This window comes from Ischnura elegans, chromosome X (genome assembly GCF_921293095.1).
Source record: "Ischnura elegans chromosome X, ioIscEleg1.1, whole genome shotgun sequence".
Lineage (NCBI taxonomy): Eukaryota > Metazoa > Arthropoda > Insecta > Odonata > Coenagrionidae > Ischnura > Ischnura elegans.
This window is the reverse complement of record NC_060259.1, coordinates 105,851,638-105,874,189: the sequence shown is the minus strand read 5'-3', so window position 1 is coordinate 105,874,189 and position 22,552 is coordinate 105,851,638. Positions and strand designations below refer to the sequence as shown.

The 22,552-nt window shown below is 38.5% G+C and overlaps 1 protein-coding gene across 1 annotated transcript in view; it reads left to right on the top strand.

The window, feature by feature from the left end:
* The first annotated feature begins 2,645 nt into the window (after positions 1-2,645).
* LOC124170478 overlaps positions 2,646-22,552 on the top strand; it is a 30,988-nt gene continuing 11,081 nt past the window's right edge. The window contains exons 1-4 of the mRNA XM_046549200.1: positions 2,646-2,870; positions 3,381-3,572; positions 12,912-13,029; positions 21,219-21,377. Coding sequence (XP_046405156.1) covers positions 3,402-3,572; positions 12,912-13,029; positions 21,219-21,377 — 448 coding nt within the window. The 5' untranslated portion in view covers positions 2,646-2,870; positions 3,381-3,401. The remainder of the gene's footprint in view (positions 2,871-3,380; positions 3,573-12,911; positions 13,030-21,218; positions 21,378-22,552) is intronic.

Here is a 22,552-nt window from a genome sequence, read left to right as displayed (position 1 = left end):
ATATGCTAGTATATTGTTTATAGATTTACCTATATTATTGAAATAGGTTGTAGCTTGTGTGTGTGTTGGCAGCGGAACCGATTCGCGATCTCACATGTGGATTGTGTGCAGACTGTTTTGCTGTGAATTCGTACCGTAGGACGGATAGGACTACCCTCTCCGTTAATCCGGCGACAGCTTACGATCGTTATCATCCAGTATTACAAGTTTCTTTTACAACTCGATTTGCCGCCGACGTATAGCAATAATTTGTCTTAACAAATTCCATGAGGGTCGTGGCATCAATTTTTGGTGTCCTAAAAAAAGGCTGGTGTCCTAACACCCCATGCCACACGCCTTTTAGGCGGCTTGCGGGGTATTATGTAGACGTAGATGAATTTCAGGTGTACTATTCGAACGAGTGGCAACGTTATCATCCATTTTTCTGATAACCATAACACACGAAGTGAAACGCTTGTACTTCATCATCCCGATGCGGCATTATTAATATCCCAAGTAATAACCTAGGCACAATAGCAATAGGAAAACTTTCCCAAGAATAACAGAACAAAATAAAGTGACGATGAGCGGCTAAATACTCCCTCAAAACAAATTTTACACCATGCGCTCAGCGTATTTCCCTACTCCCTACGGTTGTTTAGGCACCTATGACGTCACGCCTGGCCTCGGCAACGCTCGGGTGTCTTCGCGCAGTGGTCGGCTCAGAGAAATTTTTCTCGATTTTAAATGCAATTTTTTTATTTCTTTTGATGTTGAATGGAGAAACTGAAGGTATTTTTGCGAGCTAATGTATCCATTTGACTTATTCAAAATAGTTTTTAGAGCAATCTACGACCCATGCAAGTTCCTCATTACCTCTTAGAAATGGTACCATTGGTATATTTGTAGTAAAAAAATTAGTACCTGGATGCAAATTTCAGTCCACCCAGATTCTATCTAAGTGTGTTCTGTTGCCCTATGAAGAAGATGGACAGTTTTCGTGTGTGCCAAATTGTAATATAGAAAGGTGATGATGAAATTTTCCTAATTTTGTCCTAATAAAAATTGTCCTAATTTGTGAAAATAAAAGCTGGGGACCTTCTGAACTGATATTGATTTTTTGTTTTCCACTTTTAACCACTGTAACCTTACTTTGTCCCACAGCATTGATTGTTAATGTATTTAATTTCATTTTGATTTATAGGGAGTTGTAAAGATTCTATCTACCGGTATCGTATCAAGTGAGAAAGTAAATTAATTTAACTTTCATTCGATAAAAATGAGAAATGCCAGTAAAATATAGCTTTTGTTGGGAAACGGATGGCAGAATGTAAAAGGGCCAACGGTATATCGTTGGAGATTTGTTGGCCTTGGGTTGGGAATACGAAGGCCCGACTGCAATGCTCTGTTGGCCCATCGTTGGGGAATCGTTGGTTGGGATACGGTTGGCGAGGTGGCCAAATCATACCATGGGCCAACCGCTGTGTCCCACCATCTGCCAACAGAGGGCCAACCAAAAATGTTACTTGGGCTGTAGGGGAGGGTCCCAGCAACTCCCGCTTACCCTGGTGAGTATTCCATACTGTGGCCTACTGCATGGCTGTGGCGGAGCTCTTAATTTCAAGCGCCGTCACCAAGGCCAGCTCCCTGGCCGAGGTCGTTGCCCTAGGACCCTGAGGTCCTTGCTGCCGCCACCAGGGTACGCGGAACCTAGCGCCAGGAAGGCGCTGCGAGAGAGAGACACTGACGAAACGGCAACAGAGAAGGACGATCGCGCGTGAGAGACATTGAGCAAGTGTATCGCTTACCATCGCAATAAACGTGGTCGAATTTACTTTCGTTTACTTTATTGAAGTAAGGTTAATTACCGGAGTACCCATAACCCTTTCACATACCCTCAGACACCCCAATGTTTTGTGCCTAAACCCCCCTAGCATTAATTCCTAGCTGCGCTGCTGTCCCTGTGCCCCCCTAAATCTGCCTATGGGAAATGGAGTGGTAGTGTAGATACACATATTTCACTGTGGATGTGGTGACATTTACTTTTAAGGCTGTAGTACTATGACATCGAAGGCAACTGGAAACCAACAAATATATAACAACATCAGTCTATTTGGATTAGAAATATATAAAATCCGTCATTATGAACGTTAGAACTTCGTTTAAAATTTCTGCAGAAAAAAACACAAAATTCATTTTGAATGTAAAAAAATCGATGCGGACAACAAATATTAATACATTAATATTTTAGTCAGTTGACCGCGGACTCGCGCTGTGAAGGGGCTTTTAATCCTTCGAGGGTCTGGGACAGAGGCTGAGGAAAAAGATAGGCGCCCCGCTGACTTGGGTCCAAAAATTGTTTGGGAGGGAACCACTGCCTTCCGTCGACGCGAGGAAGCGTCGTACAGAGGAGTAAAGAAAATTCTCAAGAGACTCGTAGCGATGAAGAATTTCCCTTAATGAAGGTCCGGCGCGAAAGGGCACAGAGTAGGAGGGGATCAAAATAAGAGTTTTATTATAAAATATCAATACAATACCACATTCTGTTAGCTGAGAAAGTAGTTGACACCGTTTGCACTACTCCATGAACACAGTTTAAATTACGCGCCGTCTCAAAACATTTGAAGTAGGCAACCCGTATTCGTCTTCGCCATTGTCATCATTCATATGTTTCTGCAAGAGAACACTGGGGAACAGGGCTAAAATGGAATAAGGAAGTGAACCTGTCATTGGAAATGAAAACTTAGCTGATATTTTGGGCTTAAAAATGTGTCTAAAGAATACGGTGTCCAGTTATACCATCCTTTTACGATTGTGATCAATCTCATAAAATGATCTCTTATCTTCGCACAGTTGTACTTGACAGCTTGGGAAGAATGCCCGTCTCTAAGGTGAGTGTCAGTTGTATGTATGCTGTTAATTAGTATGTATCATGTTATGTTTGACTCTTTGGAGTTGTTTTCGTATTGAATTCATGTTATGTCATTTTTTATATTGAAATGAATTTATAGAACACATCTGAATGTTAGAACCACAGAAAGTCTGTCATCAGAGCATTCTAAAATTTTGCTTTCCCATCGCAGTGGTCCCTGTCACGAATTTAATGTTTTATATTTTCTGATATTTGTACGGCTTACTCCGAATAATGCCATGTAGGGCGTGGGTTGATGTTCGGCTTTTTGTCGTTTAAGTAGTTTTCTACTGATTCTTCTTGACAACACCCCTTCTACGATAGCTTTACTATTATCATCGCGCTTAGTTAGTTGTATTTTTCTCTCATATCGAAACTCTTGCCAGCTGTAAAATTATGGTTGCTCGCTGGAATAGAAAAGCAGTGTAGACAGTGTCAATTGGTCTTTAAGAATTGTATGGTTACTAGTTATTCTTTATTTTACTTTTAGAACATAAGATAAGGTGGAAGAATGGAGACTTACCAAGATGAAGATGAACTATTTGAGGAAGATGTCGTTTTTGACCACGCCGGCCTGCTGGATACCAATGCTAAAGCAAAAACGGCCATTAGAAGAATATCCACTGGAAAATGCGCCCAGTTCTCCAAGACCCTCGGCCTTTGCGGTGCATTTTTCGGATTGGTAAGTTAAAGCTGTTGTTGCTCTGTTACTTAAGTTTAAGAAATCATATCTTACCCGCCGGTTTGTTCAATCGATGAGACATTGAAAAATTGTACTATTTTTGAAGCAACCTTATTAAGTGACCTTAGAAAATGTATCCTATGAATTATTGCTCTTGTTAAGGAGTGAGCATAAAATAAACGTAGATTTAGTGGTTTTCAATGTTTCTCATTTGCCTAATTAACTTGCCATGCAAAAACTTGCTTCGTTAGCAATGAAATATAGAAAATGATTTAGTTAGTGATAGTGTATGAACAGCTATGATGACATTCCGGAAGTAATAAAGGTTGGCTACTGATGCCTGAAAAGTTGTTGAATAATGTTCCATTATGGGATTGCTTGGATTGAATTTTATTTTGAGTATACCAATTTAAAGTTAACCAAATAACTTATGATGTAATGACTTCCACAATGTTTTTTTATTTCTAAACACAGAGTTTATAAAAGATTACCCGAGTACTTCAACAGCATTTTGGCACAGCACATCTCTTTGTTTAGGTTTATACTCGAAGATTATTTGTTTGTAAAAGCTGGTTGTCTGCAGAAGGTTTGAAAAGGGATGAAGTTGCTGAAGCATCGGCTATTCTCTAGATTTTTGAACCCAGTTACTAATTTTATTCGTTTAACTGTGAATGTATAACATACTCCCATACTAAAGGCATCCATCCTCTAATTTTTTTCCTTATTTGGTAATAGGGTATTTTCCTTCATCAAAGAAAGCGAAAGGCATTGATTGCAAAGTGTATTCCTAATATACAAATTATTTGGTTTTAGAAATCCCAGTTTAGACAAATGTTAATGGTCAATTTCAACCACATTTGATTGAAAAAGGCCAGATTGGTGCCCATGCGATGCCACTCCACGTGACGTCACAGGGACCTAGTTTCTATACGAGTAGATAGGAGTTTTACATCGTCTGAGATTACCAATGCATGCATGAGGCATTGTGCTAGGGGAAAAATCTCTTAATAATCACCTATTAAAACTGCCTATGGTCGGAAAGTTTCCTTTGTTTCATAAGGTATTAATAATCCTTATTTAAGCCATGCGCAACCTGCTAGCATGGTACTCCGCTACCTGCTTGCAGCCTGCATCGCAGCGCGCATACCCTCGCCCCAAGGTCACCTCACATGGCAACAACAGGATCCAGAATGACGTCATACAGAGTTTTCCCAGCATTCATACTTAGCCATCACGTTTTCGGACACTTAAAAATTTTCACTCTTCATTTAATGGCGAAAAGCAGATATCGTCATTTAAAAATCTAAAATCGAGAAATGTGTACTCCAGGAGAAATAATCTTTTGATTTCGGCAAAAAATAATAGGAAACCTCCATATTTTATTCTGTAATGTAGTGGTCCCGATCCACCCCCTCCCTCTCTTTGGTTCGTGCCAATTTACCCTCCCCACGGGATTTAACCGGGGATGGTGAGTCGGGGTTCCGCTAGATAAAGGTAATGCTGCTCGGCCGTGACGGACAATGACACCATACGGTCGAATAGTGTTTGATGCCCCTCCACAACCAGACTTTTGTCGCGTCAATGAAATAAGGGCACAGTTTTGGTTCCCCGTAGCTACTCCGAGAAGCAATCGGATGAGGGATGTTTCGACGACTTTGGCAAGATAAACGAAATACGCCCTTTTTACGACACATTTAATAAAAAAAATAAAATGACAGAACAAAATAACCCTCCAAAACACACGACGTCACCTTCCAAGACATTTAAAAAAAATGAATAACCCTCCAGAACACACACAGCGTCACCTTCAAATACACGAAAAAAATGATTAACCCTCCAGCACACACGCCGTCACCTTTAAATAGACAAAATAATGAACCCTTCAAAATACACATGGCGTCACCTTCAAATACACAGAAAAATGATAGGAATACCAGATTGCGGGCAGGGTGCATGACATCGTCCCAAACAAGTGCCCGTGATTAACACAATTTCTGAAATGGATAATTTCTTTTAAAGTTAATTGTCTTTGTCTTCTCTTTCTGAGGATTTTACTGACAAAGGGAGAGCAAAATACTGAGGCAAATTTTGAGAGTTCAAAATTCAAAGGAATATGTAGGGAATGTAGGCTGCATTGTCCGGGTTTCACCGCGTCGTGGTTGCGTTGGTGACAACAGTTTCTCCTGCATTCCAGCAGGCGTCTTCAGGTCGAAGTGATTATGCCGTGTTTTGGCCGCCGTTATGTAGGCAGCCCAGTGGTGTAGGTTCGCCCTGATTGGTCGCCTTGCGGCCAATAGTGTAGGGGTATGGGGCGAAGAGTCTCTTCCATGTGCTGTGGAGTGCGTAGCTATCCTCTCGATTGAAATTATGAGGATGTTTGGATATTTCAATCGCCTCTCGGATGATCCTCGTAAAATATCGGGATTCTCTGGCGATAACTTTTGTTTCTTCCCAGTTGATGTCGTGTCCAGGTTCACTGAGAGTGTGCTCAGCCACAACCGACAGATGGAATTGTTTATTTTTCACCGCTCTTCTATGTTCTTGAATGCGGCACTTCACAGCTCTCCCGGTCTGTCCGATGTATGACATACCGCAACTGCATTCAATTTCATAAACTCCTTCGTAGGCATGAGGTGAGATACGGTCCTTAGGAGTCGGAAGAAGTTCTCCAGTCTTCTTAACACAGTTGAGACTGTGATGGCGTCGGATCATCACAGTACTAAATAGGTCAGTGTCAGAAAAGCGGGTCTTAGAATTCATTCAAACTTTGTGGTGTTGTAGTCCATCGGGTACTGTCCTCAAATAACCCACTCCCTATCCCACATAGCACAAAATATCTACTAGATGTCTAGAAAGTATCTAGAACATCTTCAGCTAATATCTAGAAAATATCTTATTAGTAATATCTTAATAACTTGTAGACATTTTGTAGATAACTGAATGTCTGCTTTTATGATATCAACAAGATATCATGAGAAGATGTTTTCTAGATAACAATAGTTTATTTTTCAACTGACAGCCTGCTGTTGGAGGTGATGGTAGGATGTCTTCTGGGGATTCTTCCTGAATATTGAAGCCTCCCTGGGTCATTCCATGTCAGTTCATCCAGGCATGACACCCACCGACTCCGATTTTGATGAAACTTGCCAATTTTCATCCTTCCATGCAGGAATGAAACATTGTAAAATATGTCCTGGCTATCTCGAATAGCTTTTTTTTCACGACCATTTGAAGTTTGGGTGAAATTACAGTTTTTCAATGAATGCGGTCTCCAGAGGCACTTGTACCTCCAGAGGGAAATAATTTGTCTCAGCCATAGTTTTCATCCGATTCGTATGAAAATTTGCAGGTTTACAATAGAAGTCATGAAGATTCCAAAAACTAATTGAAAAATATCCTAAGGAATATTGGAAATTCTCTAAACTCGTATGTTTCATAAGATTTTAGAAAATTTTGCGTCAAAAACATGGTTCTATAAAAACATCAAATTTTGACCTGAGGCAATATCTGAATCAAGCTAAATTATTTTTTCTAATATTCCTTAAGGTATGGCCCACCATCTGTAAAATAAAATTCATGGCCTTTTGCTTGCTTTGTTGTTAAAAAAAATTTAATGCAAAAAAAATCCCTTTTCACGACTCTGGTAGTCAGTGTTGGGTCCTCCTTCAAGTGTGATGAAATGCTTGTGTTAACTGTTTTCTATATCTAAGAAAATATTAACAACATGAATCTAGTGCATAATACGTTAAAAAATTAAAACATTTTTTACGTGCAGGTTGTTTTTCTCCCGATGAGAAAAATATATTTTTGAAATAGAATATTTTAAGGAATTCATAGCACTTACCCATCATTGCTGGGGAAAACTTGATTGTTGCTATATAAAACACATCAAAATACAGAATGCATGTCAATTCAAGTTAACTTTCTCCATTTTGTATTGACAAAAAACTTCACGAATATGTTTTACTTTATTAATGTTGCACAAAGCATCATGAAGGAGTTTCACCATGTTCCGCCAACCACCATCGCATTTACTCATTAATGTTGTTCTACTTTGAACAAAAAGGTTTTCAAAGTACTGGTTAAAGATTTCCTTCCAGAGCATCATTCAGAAGTTCTTGATAAAGCGAGTGATATGGATGTGCTAGTTGGGTTACTAAAAAAAAAACTGGTGACAGCAGGCAGTCAGCGAGAGATAATTCAGCTACTAACACTAGCTCCGACTTCGTGGAGTAGGAAAAAAGTAGCCACCGAAATTAATGTTAGTGAATATACAATTTGGCATGCTAGGGAATTCTAAGAATGAAAGGCATCATAGCCATACATGGGAATATTCGATTTGCCTGAAAGCAGGGATTACTGGAATAGCCAAGATATTGACTGCTCAATTGTTCGTGACTGTATGACCTTTGGAAGATACACAAAAATTTCAAAATATTTCCATATTAGTGATATAACTCAGGAAAAAAAACAGGGAGAGGAGGGTTTTGATGTATTGCATAAAATTAGGCCGGTTCTTGATGTAATGGAAACTTTTCAGCAAAAGTATAAACCAGGTAGGGAATTAAGTGTTGACGAGGCGATGGTTGCTTTTAAAGGACGTCATCGCATTAAACAATACATCCAAGGAAAGCCAACGAAGTGGGGATTTAAAGTTTGGGTTTTAGCAAGCTCCCATGGCTACGTTCTGCAGGGAAATGTGTACTTAGGGAAAAAAGATAAAAGAAATCATGAAATGTTTCTTGGGGCGCAAGTTGTAATGAATTTAATGAAAAACTATTTAGGGAAAAATCATCATGTGTACTTTGATAGCTTATTTTGGAGTGTGTCGCTCATGAAATTGCTACTTATGAATAACACATACGCATGCGCTACTACAAGATCATCTCGTAAAGAATGGCCTGCGGAATTTAAATATCCAAAAAAACTTGGACACCAAAGAGGAGAGAGTAGAAATTCACAGAGCGGAAAAGTTACTGCAACGGTTTGGCATGATAATCGGGATATTTGTATCCTTCAAACCAATTGCGATCCCAATAACAAAGTCTATGTATGTACTAAGAAAAACAGGAAAAGGGAACAAACAAACTATGGTATCCTGTCCAAATTCAGTTGAATTGTACACCAAATACATGGGTGGTGTTGACAGAGCTGATCAAAGGAGGTGCTACTATGGCTTAGGTAGGAAAACAAAAAAGTGGTGGAAATATTTATTTGCCTTCGTTGTAAACAAGGCTATAGTGAACAGTTTTATTTTGTACAAAGAAACCAATTCACCCTCAAATACTAGGCATGGAGTAACACAAGAATTTTTGTTTAGCGCTTTACAGGCAGATGATAGGGAAATTCTCCTCGTGTAAAGTATTAGGACGTAAAAGAATCCTTCCGATGGGCACATTTTCACAGAGACAGCAATACTCTCTTGTAAAGATCGTGGGGAGAAAAAAGTGTGTGCCTATTGCAGCTCGAAGAAAAGAAAAACTCCTGCTGGTTGGAGCATAGAAACGTCATGGAAATGCATGGGATGCGATTTACCTCTTTGCAAATTAGGATGTTATCATCAATATCACCAAGAAAATGGAGTTGAAGGAGGGAATTAAATTCAATATAATGTAAGGCCAACTTCTTTCAATAAATTAATATATTCTTAAAACGTATACAAATTTTAAAATAAAACAATTAAATATATTTCAAGTTATTGCAAGTTAATTAAAGTAACCTGCGTCAGTTCCTCATCGCGGAGAAAAATAGGTCTACCAGTGAGGCAAATGGGTATTTAAACTTCGTGCATGACAGGGAAATGTTTACGGCCGGTTTCGGGCGGTTTAGGAAGGAGAGGGTTAATAAGAACACAAAACAAATATAAAATGCCATATCTCTTGAACACTTTTAATTCACTTTACTCCAAAGGGAGTTCACTTACACCGTACCTATGGGCTAAAAGAACCATTCCAAAATAGAATTTCAATTAACAAATAGGATGAAATAAAAGTTGATAACCCTGGACTGGGCGCGCGCTGGCTTATAAAATTCGTCAATCTTCGAATACCAAGGATTTTAACATTGTACGTTCAATCTGGGCTGGAATTGTCTCGTGTATTCTTACAATGTACTTTGGCTGTCTATATTGCGAGTTTTCAAGGTTTGAGGTATTGTAGCTAATTTTTTTATATCAGCAAGAGGAACCCGTCACCCGATGCATATAAATTACGCTGCAGGACCGGCTGTGTACCACCTGTGTACCTTTATATCTGTATCACCTATAAATGTACAAGATTTAACTAATTTCTACAAATAAAGATTAATTTTAGCTAAAATCGAGTGTTATCATATATGCACACATCATGGGCAAAGTACGCCATTCGCCGGGTGGTGTAAAAATAACAGTTGCGCCTGCTTGAGGGTTAAAACCAACAACTACGCCAAATGTGTCTTGTGCTCACCGGTTCCTAAAATCTTCTGTAGCCCATCCAGTATAATAACAAGAGGCCCACCGACAAGTGTCATTTCTTCGAAAAAAAGCCACTGTTATAGCCTTTAATCTTTCGGTATGTTTTTGAAGAGAGTAGTGAGTGTAGCCTTCATTTCTTCACATTTAAAATGACACTGCTTAAATACCTAAACGCTATTATGATGATAAAAAAATTGTCTCATGCCTATGCTTGCTGCAATTAAAATTAATGATAAACTTGACACCGTAGGATCACAAGGAAGACAGCAAAATATACTTCCATGACGAAGCTCCAAACCCTGGCCCCCTAGTAGGGAGTCACATACGCTATCACTACCCCAACTGACCAGTCTGGTTAGAGGTGCGATATTTTGGAATTATATACTGCTTGTGAAAAGTACCGCATGAAAATTAATTAATTACAGCCATTTAACGGAACCACTACTAGTTCAGGGATGTGTTCACCATTCTGAAGGCCATGAAAAATACGGCATTGAAAAAGGCGGAGCAAGGTACGTGGTCTCCCCTTGTTAGACCAAAGTGCCTTGGTTTGTGGGGTACTTTACCGGAGTACACTTGAAGTGTTAGCACTGGTACATAAGGCCCAATTTTTAAAGCCAAATGAATTGGCTTTCCCTAATACATTGTTTTGAATAATGCTTCCGATAATAGGGTATCATGCTCTCAACAATCAATTCATTTTCTTCCAGGACACCAAAGAATTGGCTGGCAGTTTCAAACATCGTCATAAATAGTCTGATTTTGAACAGACGGTCATTTCCTTCACTTTTTGAGCTGTCATTCAGGAGTAAATGTCGTAATATAGTTTCAAATCGGTTAAAGCAAATACTTTCCAGTAAATGTGTGGGCACATCATACTCTTTGGACCAATACACGCGTTTATTAGGATACTAGCCGGCCACCCAGCGTTGCTCGGGAAGGATAGTACCCAGAGACGGGGAAACCTAAATCTTGGAATTCATGGTCTTATTGATCTCTCAATGGGAAAATATGAAAGAACGTATGAAGAAGCACGATTTGTCGGAATGCACGGTTAAAAGCTCAGCAAGGATCTTCGTAGGCCATTTATCTTAGAACGGTGAAGTTGCGATAAAAGGCAATATTGGAACTGGAAGGTATATAAACATAGCAGAGTAAATGGGGATTTATTGGAAGGTGGGAGAGTAAGCAGATAGTGGGAAATGGGTGCTAGGTGGCGCTTAGTGCACTTGCAGGGTTCGGTAATGAGAAAATGATACAAAGGACACATGGGACACAACTAAAAGTAGCACTACGTGGTTTTGGAGCATGAGATGCACCTCTGTATTGACTTTGGCCACAATCCATGCAGCCGTATGGAAATGGGTAGCAGACAGACAAACTGAGATCCTCTTTTAATATAAAAAAGATTTAGCTTAGCCTGACATTACCATATCACCGAGGAATGCCAATAACTTCCTTCTTCTCCAAAGCTAGGTTCTCATTTTTATAGTTAGTATATATGCAACTTAGTCAGCAAATGTAAGTTTGCATCATTATTCACCTACGGAGGTGACATTGGGTGTTTGTTTATTTATTGCCAATTTATTGCCATTTTTATGGATAGTTACTTACGATATGCTTGTACTCCACCGTTAAAAAACTTAATTTAATTTTATGATCATACATGCAATAGTAAAACAAAAATTTGAGGTTGTAATATAAGAGTAGCCATCTTTAGATTAGTTACCAAAACTGACCCCTGTGCATGGCATCCGATATATTGGATGGTCAGTTTTCGTTGTCGATAACAAATACAAAATAGTATACCAAAACTTGAGGAAATAGGAAATTTAAAAACATCAACTTTTAGAACAAAAATGAGATAAAAGTTATCAACATATTGAGCGAAATACTTCAATAAAAAATGATTTACTTACCCCGTCTGTAAGTGACTGAAAATTTTTCAATGACATGTCTCACATAAATGCTTGTCAAGTCGATAAATTCAAGAAGGCAACTAAAATACTAGCGGAGCTGTGAAGTCAGACATCCATTTGAACTTAATGTGGTATCACAATATAGCGCAAGTCAACTGGAGCCCAGAAAAAAAATTAAATATGCGCGTCCAAAATATCGGATGCTATGCACTGATGGGTTAAAGCATTTTTTAACAAAATTGTCTTCAATCCTCGCATAGTGGACTTAAAAATAAAGATGCTTGCCGAATACCCACAAATTTCTGCTTGGAATATTTTCTTATTTTGTAGCACAGCTGAGTCATTTCCTTGTGAGGGGCAGTAAGCATTAACCCTTGCTCATCACTATTGTCAATTAATCCTATTGTACCATATGCAGATAAAAGTAAGACTCAGGCTGAGATTGAAGGTGACGGTAATTCCTACATTTGCAAGGGAGAATGAGGTTGGTCAATAGTTTGTGGAGGCAAATTAGCTCTCAAGATTCCTCAATAGTAACAAGTAGACCACCACATTTTGAATGCTTCCTCCTGTGACGTCTCTGCTGCTGTCATTGTTAATGCCTCGCTGCCATCAAGGAGCATGCTCCACAACTACAGTAAACTCCCAATTATCCATATTGCAGGGTATCCGTGGATAAATTGCTCAAGGCTCATTATTTTAATCTCACAAAAAAAATCTATCAAGGGAGCACATATTGTAATGGGGCCAACCATTACAGTACAATGACATTATTGCTATAAATAAATTCTGCAGTCTAAAAACAGATCTCAATGAGTCCTTGAGGCAATCAAAAGTAACAGATGGTGTTTTCTGATTTTTCTTGCCGCCTCTCCCCTTTACTCGCCTGGATAAGCAGGAGTTCACTGTTGGTCCTAATGAATATCAATTGAATTGGGTGGTTAAGTGATATAAGTTGTCATTTTTCAGGGATTATGCATGGCTATCCCAATGCCAGGAATTTTGGATCCAGCAGATCATGCAATGGCTCCTCATACCAGCATCTATACTGCTCGTGCATCAGGTTATCTTGTTGGATCATTTATTGGTATGTCCTTTCTGCTATTTTAGGTTATCTATATATTCCTTGGTAATAATGCTTCTTATATGCATAAGGGCCTCCATCAAGTCATTGAGTGCAATTCTTTTTTGGGAGAAAGAATACCATTTGACAACTATCATGTACATATATATATTAGAGATGGGTCGAATAGCAGATTTCTCGAACTCAAATATTGAATTCGAATGTTAAATTATTGCTTGAATATTCAAATACAAGAATCGTGCAAAGGATATTAAACGTATGTTTTTTCTTCTATTTCACTTGATGAATGTATAAATAAGAAAGGTATATATCAAATACATTTAATAAATAAACTTTTTATTTTGACTAAATTCCCCACATTGATTGCTGTTGCTTTGCATCAGCTATTTTCGGTTGCACTTTTCTTAAGGTAGGTATCTGTTTTTGTTGGGTGACTTCGTTTAGACAGAGATGATCTCCACAAAGTATCTGCCTCATCCATCCAATTCATCGTTTAGACAGACTTGTCATCTCCAAAGCCAACTGAATTTTAATCATCTCAACATTATTTGAATCTTGGAAATCGCCGATTTTGAATTGCACATCAAGAATTATGGCAAAAGTGAATAATTGTTCTTTTTCCAGAAATTCACACCAAATTTTGCTGGAAAACAGCAAATCATCGACGAAACCTTGTAGATGACTATGCGAAAACTTCTTAGTTTCTAGGAAATTAATATGTAATGCTTTTCACAAGAGGGATAACTTAAGAAGCTGTGATTGCACTTCCACTAGCAAGAAATGTTGCTCCTTCAAAAACATCAGAACATCAATCAATTGCTTAACCCCTTCACTGACGGATATTTCTCAACAAATATCACAAAAAATGTCATATTATTTTATTACGTTTTTTAATTATTTTCAGGTAGATATTAAATAAAAAACATTCATTTAAGTGTTTTACGAAGTCATTTATTTTAAAATTTACTCTTATTATATCACTTTTAAAAAAATTTCATGTATTCTAGCATAAAAATCAAGTAAAATATTTCACAATAAATATAGTCACAAAAATTACTCACTATAAAAACAGACGATGGAGTTAGAAAAATATTAATATAAACTCCAAATTTGAAACGGTAAAATCTATATATATAAAAGAAAGTCGAAAATCGTGTTAGTTAGAACACTTATAACTCGAGAACGGCTGCACCAATTTCAATGAGATTTGGTTCTTTGGATTCGTCTCAGACGGGGTTAACATATAGGCCATTAAAAAAAGGATAATTTCACAAAAAAAATTCATCTCTTTCCTATGGGCATGCTTTTAGGAGTTATAGTAACACAATAATTGATAAGTCGGTCAAAACTACAAATTAAATAATTTGTTTTGTTTTTACCACTTTAATAACTGAATTTAGTAACAATATAACATTTCAATTACTAAATATATTTAAAACATTAATTAAATTGAAATTACATTTAAAAAATTTAATTCGAGCTGATTGTAAGCCCAACCGTGGCCCAGCTCGAGTTGACACTTCACTACCGTGTTTGTAAACAAATCTCCAAGCAATTGTTGACAAACGGTAATGTCCTCATGTGCTGTGCTCATGATCTTTCGAAGCCTAAACCAACCATAACTATCCAACGGAACGTGTTTGATCATTAAAAAAATTGGCGATGAATGTGATTCACGCAACTTTACTCAAAGGAAAATTCAAAGGTTAGGAAGTCCTCATTCCGTAGATACTATGATCTCAACTCATATGCCCTTTTGAGCTTAAATGTATTCAATTTACAATTCGTGTTGCATTCGTGATAACGATTAAAAAATCGCATGGTCATTCTTTCACTTTTTGTGTTGTTTGTGCTCATGTGCTAATGAAAACCCATGATTTTCTCATGGTCAATTTAGCGTGCTATGTTCACGAGTCGATAAACCATCCTCTGTATTTCTTCCTTCGCTTCAAGTGCGTAGCTAGGATAGGGGGTTTTGGGCGCAGCTAATACCACGGGTCTGTAGGGTATAGAAAACTCGCTAAGGTAAGCGGGAAGTGTGGGGGCACTTCCCCCAGACATTTTTTAAGATAAATGGTTCAAAATAGTGGGTTTTGTGGCTGTGTGAATAGTTAAATATGTTTTGTTTTTTAGTCATCCGTCCCCCAAACATTAATAACAAAATCTTTCATAAAAAAATTCTCTAAGCTCTTGGAGGGGGGGGGTTTATCCCCCAAAACCTCCCCTCGCTGCGTCACTGCTTTGCTTCGCTATATTTATTTAGCTTCATCCGCTTCATCTTGCGCCTGATAACAAAACAAAAACTGTTGTTTCTCAGAAGGTGCTTGACGCAAGACATTAAACCCGAATGTGTAGGGCTCACCGTGGTGCGTTTACGCATGCAGTACGTTTACGTAGTGCATTTTTTCCAAACAGAGATACTAAAACTGGCGCGCCTTAAGTCATTTAATGCGAATGCTGCTTCATAGGGGCTTTTCTTTCTTGCACGATTTTGAGCATCAGTCAAGCGTCGGTCTGGGGTCGTGTCAACCACCCCCCTGAATGGGCCAAGTGTATGCAACAGACTTGGACCTAAAAACATTATTTTACAGCTAATAACGCAAATAGCCAACAACTGAATGCGTATAATTTTTATTTCATGAACTGCTTTATTCTTGCACCACAATGCCCAAAATTTCTTGAGCTAAAACGTAAGAAAATTTGTTGAAAAAAATCCGCGTAAACGTGCTCCGATCCACCATATGTAGATTCAATAAAGAAAATGTCTTTCTGACAAGTAATTTTGGTACTCATTTACGTAGTTTTATTGAATTTGTATCCTTATTTTATTATAATAAATTAAACATGATTAAAATGATACAGCCGCTCTTGATTTATAAATGGTGTAAGTAAACTGTAAGCTCATTGATTGTTAGGCGGTACGAAGTTCGCCGGGTCAGCTAGTATTATATAAACTAAAAGTCTATTTTTGTGTGGTATACTTTGAAACACCCACATTACAGTCAGGGAAAAAATTGCGACTCTCCCTCCTCACCATTTTTCCACGCGCATCTCGCTTTTGGGAGCACACGGCACACTTCCGAGTTGGGTTTGACTTATTTTCCGTGGGTGGGATTATGTCTGGGAAATGCCTCTCGGTAATTCGGAGGGGATGGGCTTTTGCAGGTGGCCTACCTGCCTTAGGGGAGGTAACACTTGGGAAGTACAGTTCAATCATTTTATCTATTAGGTCCAGCCTGTATTGCAAATGTGTTTTATCACCACCTGTTTTTCGACATAAAACATATGAATTCCATAAGCAAATTTCCATCAAATGAAAAAATAATTTTTTACAATATTTTTTCCCTCTTTTTCTTGGGATTGGATAGTCAGCCAAATGCTGATCTACCCTGTCAACACCCCGCATTTCCTCATTGTAATTGATGACTACCTTTGGTTTCATAACCACTGCCCCCCTTTTCTGCACCTCTCTCATTTCCCTATTGTGAACTGTAGAGAGTAACGTTACTTCCTTTTTGTCCTTCCAGGGAAGAACCAAAATTTTTCCTTTACGGAAAGCTGCCACATCTCCTTTCTTCATTTTTTTCTTCTTCAGCCCCTCTGGCATCCCCTTTCCTGTTCTGCACACAGTTCCATAAGTATCACAAGAATAGAAACTAGTTCCTCGGCTAGTTGTGGAGAGGTATTAAAATTGTCTGTCGTGACGCAATACCCTTTTTCAAATAGTGGTTTCATCAGTGACAATACCACTTGGGAGGACATTGGCTTGCTTTCAGTCTTTGTCAAGAGTAGTGCCTTTCCCGGTATAAATGATTGTTGACCAGACGTATCCAGTGCTGGACTCGCAGAGAACAAAAGTTTTTATGCCGAATCTAGCTCTTTGTGCAGTAATTCGCAGAGGAAATAAATGTTAGCTGTGAACACTCCAAAAGACTCCATAGAACTGACACTAGAATTTTATGGAATGGGAGTGTAAGTAACCCAAAACAGATAGTGGTAAAAGGACAGAGGCAAAGAAACCAAAACATGAGGGTCAGAGGCATTGGGAAGGGAAAAATGGTGAGAAAGAGTGTTTTTTGTCATGTGCGGCTGTAAAAAGGGAAAGTGGAGGGCAGTAAGGAAAAACCGATGAGGGTGCAGTGGTTGCATGAAAGGGAGATCGGAGGGGAGGAGGATGAAAAGGATGAAAGGGCGGCCGCGACAGTGCGTAGACAGTGCGTAAAAGGAAATTCGGAGGGGAGAGAACAATGGATGAAGAGAAGGGATGGATAAACAAGGGGGTTGGGAGATAGAAAATATGTCTTCCCTGGAAGGGAGAAATAGCTGAATAGCCGAAGGTTCTATGTCAAATCTATGCACGGTCACAAATATTGACGAACTTACAGAAATGAAATAATAATCAGTTGTATTTGTAGCTAAATAACAAACGGAAAACTAAAAAACAAAGATTTAGTTTGTCATTATAAAGAAAAAAGACAATAAAACATCACTGAGCAAGTTTATTTTCGGTGCGAAGATTTTGACACCATATTGCTGAAAAAGACATTATCAGAAAGTTCCCGACTACTGTTACGTAGTTGACAGAAATGGCTTTCGAACACGCGACCTTTGGAATAGCAGCTTGGACGTAATTTATTTACGAGGTCCCGTCGACTACACTGAAGAGTAAGTAATGATAGTTTTGCTTAGTAGTGTTTATAAAATGTTTCAAATTAATTTATTCACGGAATAAAGATAATGCAACATCCTTTCCGATAGCAAGATTCGAACGTGCGACCTTCAGAATAGCAAGACGGCACTTGTCTGCCGACTCACCTCGGCTGTTCCAACGATTGATAAAAACTCTGCGAAAAGTCATCGCAGTTATTTATAAAACGCATTGTTTCTTTGTTCATTTATCACATCTCGATACACAATAGGTTTAGAAACATAAACATTACGAGAAATAATAGATTTTTCCCCTCTTTTGGACCTCGAAAAAACGTAGAAGTTTGCCGGATATCATGCATTGTGAAGACACGTATGCACTCTCACGGCAAAACTACGTACTTCTAATAAGGGGACGAGATATCTCGTCCAGATCACGAAAGAAGAAGCCAACTTGACATAGGACGAGTTAACTCGGCCGCGTCAGTTTTTGCGCGTCTTCTTAGGACGAGATATCTCATCCGAATCAGGGAAGGGGTTAATAGCATCGCACTGTGGTAAAGTTATGTCTACATTAAACTCAGGTTAGAGGCAGCTAATGTTATGGCTTGCTTCTGTTCCGGAAGACCCCTCATCATTTGAAAAAGGGAGTTCCATCGTGTGGATTCATCCTGAATGAGCATAGAATGAGAAGTGGTGGAAATGATTTTTTGAATGTTGGTGTATTGATGCATTCATAGCTAGGGGTCCGCGCATATGAAGTTATTTTACTGTTATTTTGATGAAAATTTCGATCCTTTATCAACTTTGACCCGTCATTGCGGAGCCATGGTTCTGTATAAAGGAAAAAAACTGACGTCAGGGGAAGCCCGCATCCTCGCAGTCTTCGAATTCGTGATGATCTTTCCGATGAGTGGAACGGTTCGGGAGCAGTAGCTCAATAGGTAACGGATGGTACCCCAAAAGTCGATATTATTTCCTGCCATTTTTAATTTTTTTAGGGGTTTCGTGGAGGAAACCGGGGATTTTAGGATTTTTCCCCCCGATCATTTTCGGTTCCCCACGTCAAACGTTATCTTTTCACTACTCTAATCTATGTATTTGATGTAGTTCATCAACTTGCCTAAAACCGCGCTGCATGCACTGAACGACTAGAGTCCTTTGTTTTTCTGAGTCAGCTACCAACGACATGCATGCGACAGTGTATGGCGCAAAATTCAAAATATTCGAGATGGTAATTTTTGTCATAATTATTCGAGATCTGAAATATCGAGTACTTTGATGTATTCGAGTATTTGCGGATACTAATCACGCATCTCTAATATATATACAAAAACAAGTAAGATGGCCTCAATAAATAACTCTTAATAAATACGTCTACAAAATTACTGTATCGGAGTCCTAAAAATATGTTTTCAGCATCAAAAATCACAAAATTTTCCCGGGGAGGGTGTTTTCCATACACCCCCAAATCTCTGGTAAACTCTCCCATTTCAAAATCCTGGCTACTCCACTATACTATATTGGTAATGTACTGTCATATTAATTATAGTTAAACTACATTTAATACCATGGAATGGAGTCGGGAAGATATTACATCCATGCCTTGCTTAGCGCAATTTCGTTATTTAGTGCAAATTCATTCCTCAGGGAAACTTCCGAACACTGCTTTACCAAATGAAATAACCTTAGCATTCTCATGACAAACCATGAACTTGCGCTAAGTACACACAAAATTACTCTTATTTTATGCTTATTAATACCTTTTCTTGCCTCAAATCTTATTCTTTGTTTATAAATTCGTCAAAATGCATTGCTACGCAATGGCTGAAAACATAACTCATTATGCGGTCCGAGTAGCCGACTTATGGAAGTAATTTATCTCGTCTCCTTTACAGAATGATATTAATTTAATTTGATCATTAATTAAGTTTGAAGCTCATGAAAATGTGTTTTTTCAAACTATGCGGTTTGAGATGTATGTTTTGCTGTCCTAGGTTATTGGGCAAATCGACTTCCATGTAAAGGGTCCACCTTTAAAGTCTTTAAGGTTATAGGTATGCACAGGGGAGAAATGGAGTGGTGGCCGCGTTGCGTACGAATAGCATCAACACATAAAAGGGTCTGTGAGAGAGTCTCAAACACATTGGCTTCTTTCCCTTCTGGCAATCGTAAGCCCTCTGCATCTCTGGAATACAGTCTGGCTTTTGTTCAGGAGTAGAACGTTTTGATACAGCCGTATGGAGTGAACAATGGTAAAAATTGGAATGCAGATGGAATAACCAAGAAGTTAACAAGAAAAAGCATAAACATAGAAGAGAAATTGAAAGTGATCTATTGCTTTGAAAATGGAGAGTGTCAAAGCGATATTGCACGCAAGGTTAAGCTCATGATGGTGGCATTCTGCACTATTTTTCTGAATAGAAACGAAGTTAAAACGTCTGTGACATAAGTCACACCAACTGCAGCCAAGCAGTCAACATGTAGGCGAAGGTCATTGCTGGATAAAAAACAGAAAGACTTCTGATTCCCTGTATTTATCATAAACGGTCAAATGATGATCCTTTATCACAGGCAGATATTTTGTGCAAAATCTGTGGCTTTATTTGAATCTATAAAAGAAGATGAGGGTGGTGATTGCTCTAAGACATCAGGCGAAAGCTTCAAGACAAAAGGGCCTGGGTGACACAAGCATTGTTTTCAGACTGGTTTGAAAATTTGTCACCTGCTGGCAATGTACTGTAGCATGTTTTTTCCTAGATGTTAGCCCACCCACACATGGTTAACAGAAAAATTTGATACCCAACCCCAATGCTACTGGGAATGCATCCCTATCTTCCCCATGTTAAAATGGTCTCGAATAATGCAAATTCGATTAGCACAAAGACCCCAAGGAACACATCCCTTGTGCTAATCTAGGCATGGGTGTATAAATGCTACTTACTGTCTGTTACTCAGGTTTAATTGTTGTGTAAAATATACCTCCATATAGTGACTCAAGAAATAAATATGTCGCTATGAAAAGGCTAGTGAATAGGAGAGAGGAATGAAGAGCTGAGTCAAAGCAATCTTAGGATTGTTGACTTATGGTGATGATTGTGACTCAGGCATAGTTTATTAAGCGGACCAGAAAACTTAATTGATCATGTAATAGCATAAAGTAAGCATGTATGTACTTACTTTACGGCAATAGCCATGAGGAAGAGATGTCAAGAAAATAAATTGCAAACCTAAAACCATTATCATGATTATTATTATAAGCTCACTCATTTACTCTAGTTATGTAAAAGTTTTTATGGTATTTTTTGAGCGAGCTCAAAAATATAAGACCAGTTAGGAGCCTGGAATATTAGCATTGTAAAGAAGCACTTGATTTATATTACTAATTAATTAGGGTTGTCTGATTGTGAAAATTGTGTTTCATATGGTAAAAGATATTTATTAAAGTTTGTCTAAACAACTAAATAACTCTGCGAAATTTGTGATGCTTCTTGTTCTAATCGTATGGAATATTGAAAAATCCTAATTCATTGAATTCTTTTCAGGTGGGGTTTTGTTTGACCGCTTCAATCGTCTTTTTCTTCTCTTCATCAGTCTTCTGCTCACATCATTATTTATTACCATTACCCCATGGTGTAAAATACTATGGCTGTTGAAAGGCATAATGGTTATTCTTGGAATAGTCATGGGCTTCCTTGACACTGGTTAGTATCCTATCAAATCATTTTACTCAATGTGCTGGCATGGTATCAGGAATTTTATTATAACTGATACAGAATTAAATACAGTGCAACCTCGATATAACGACACCCCACGGTGTACTAATAAACACTCGCTATAGCGAATTGTCGCTTTACCGGAGGTGGAGCAAATAATAGCCAATATACCTGTTGCGAACAGATATACAGGAACAGGAGTGGTGCGGTGACAGATAAACATCTATCCGATAAACGTAAGCATAAATCCAGACGAAAGGCGGTGTTTTTTTGCATCACTAAATTTCCTTACTCAAACAATGACTAACTATTCAAACAATTTATAAGCGCCGCACTGAATAAAAATCATGGAAAGCATTGTTTCGTCAATCATTATGCCAATGCACAACCGACGAAGCCATTTTTCTATGCACTTCATTAGTTCATTTACGTGATCATTCTATTATTTTGGTATTTTCCACTGAAAATTCAAAAATTAATTGATAAAACAGTATCGCGGTTATTTAATGCCTCAAATGTTTCCATTGGTGTATGGTTATTGTTTCTGTACGTTATGCGGCAGTGAAGTGAAATAACGCATTACATTTGTTTCTACAGGCGAAAACGGTGGAAGGTTGTATAACGTTCCCGCCTTGGAAGACTTTTTCTATCAAATAATGTAATACCTACATAATCTACGGGAAAAAGTTTGCTAAGCTTGAAAAATGATGTGATTAAAATTGCCGTTTTTGAAAAAAAGTTTCTTTTTGAGTGTTACGCTCGCGACGTATTTGAAGTAATACACCGAGTTTACCACGGCACTGCAAACGAGAGTTAGTTGTTCTGCGAGTTCTTCCAGCGGCCACCAGGGGATGCTCTGCTACCCACGTGACAAAAGAGAGCGCCAGTACGACTCCGACCATTGACGCGAATAGTTCACCCTTGTAAATCCGCAACGGAGAATAAATACGTCCATCCGGGCAATTCACGCTGAGTATCATTGCTTCGTACATCCTACATCATCGCTGAGGCGCACTACCTACCTTTTGAGGCATCATTGCAAGAAATACCTCATACTGCAAGGGTTTTGTCGAGAAGTTGTATGTAAAAAAGTTCCGTTTCGTCTATGTTATATGACGCGGGGAATACTTCTAAAGATACAGTGGAAGCCCCTTATAACGACA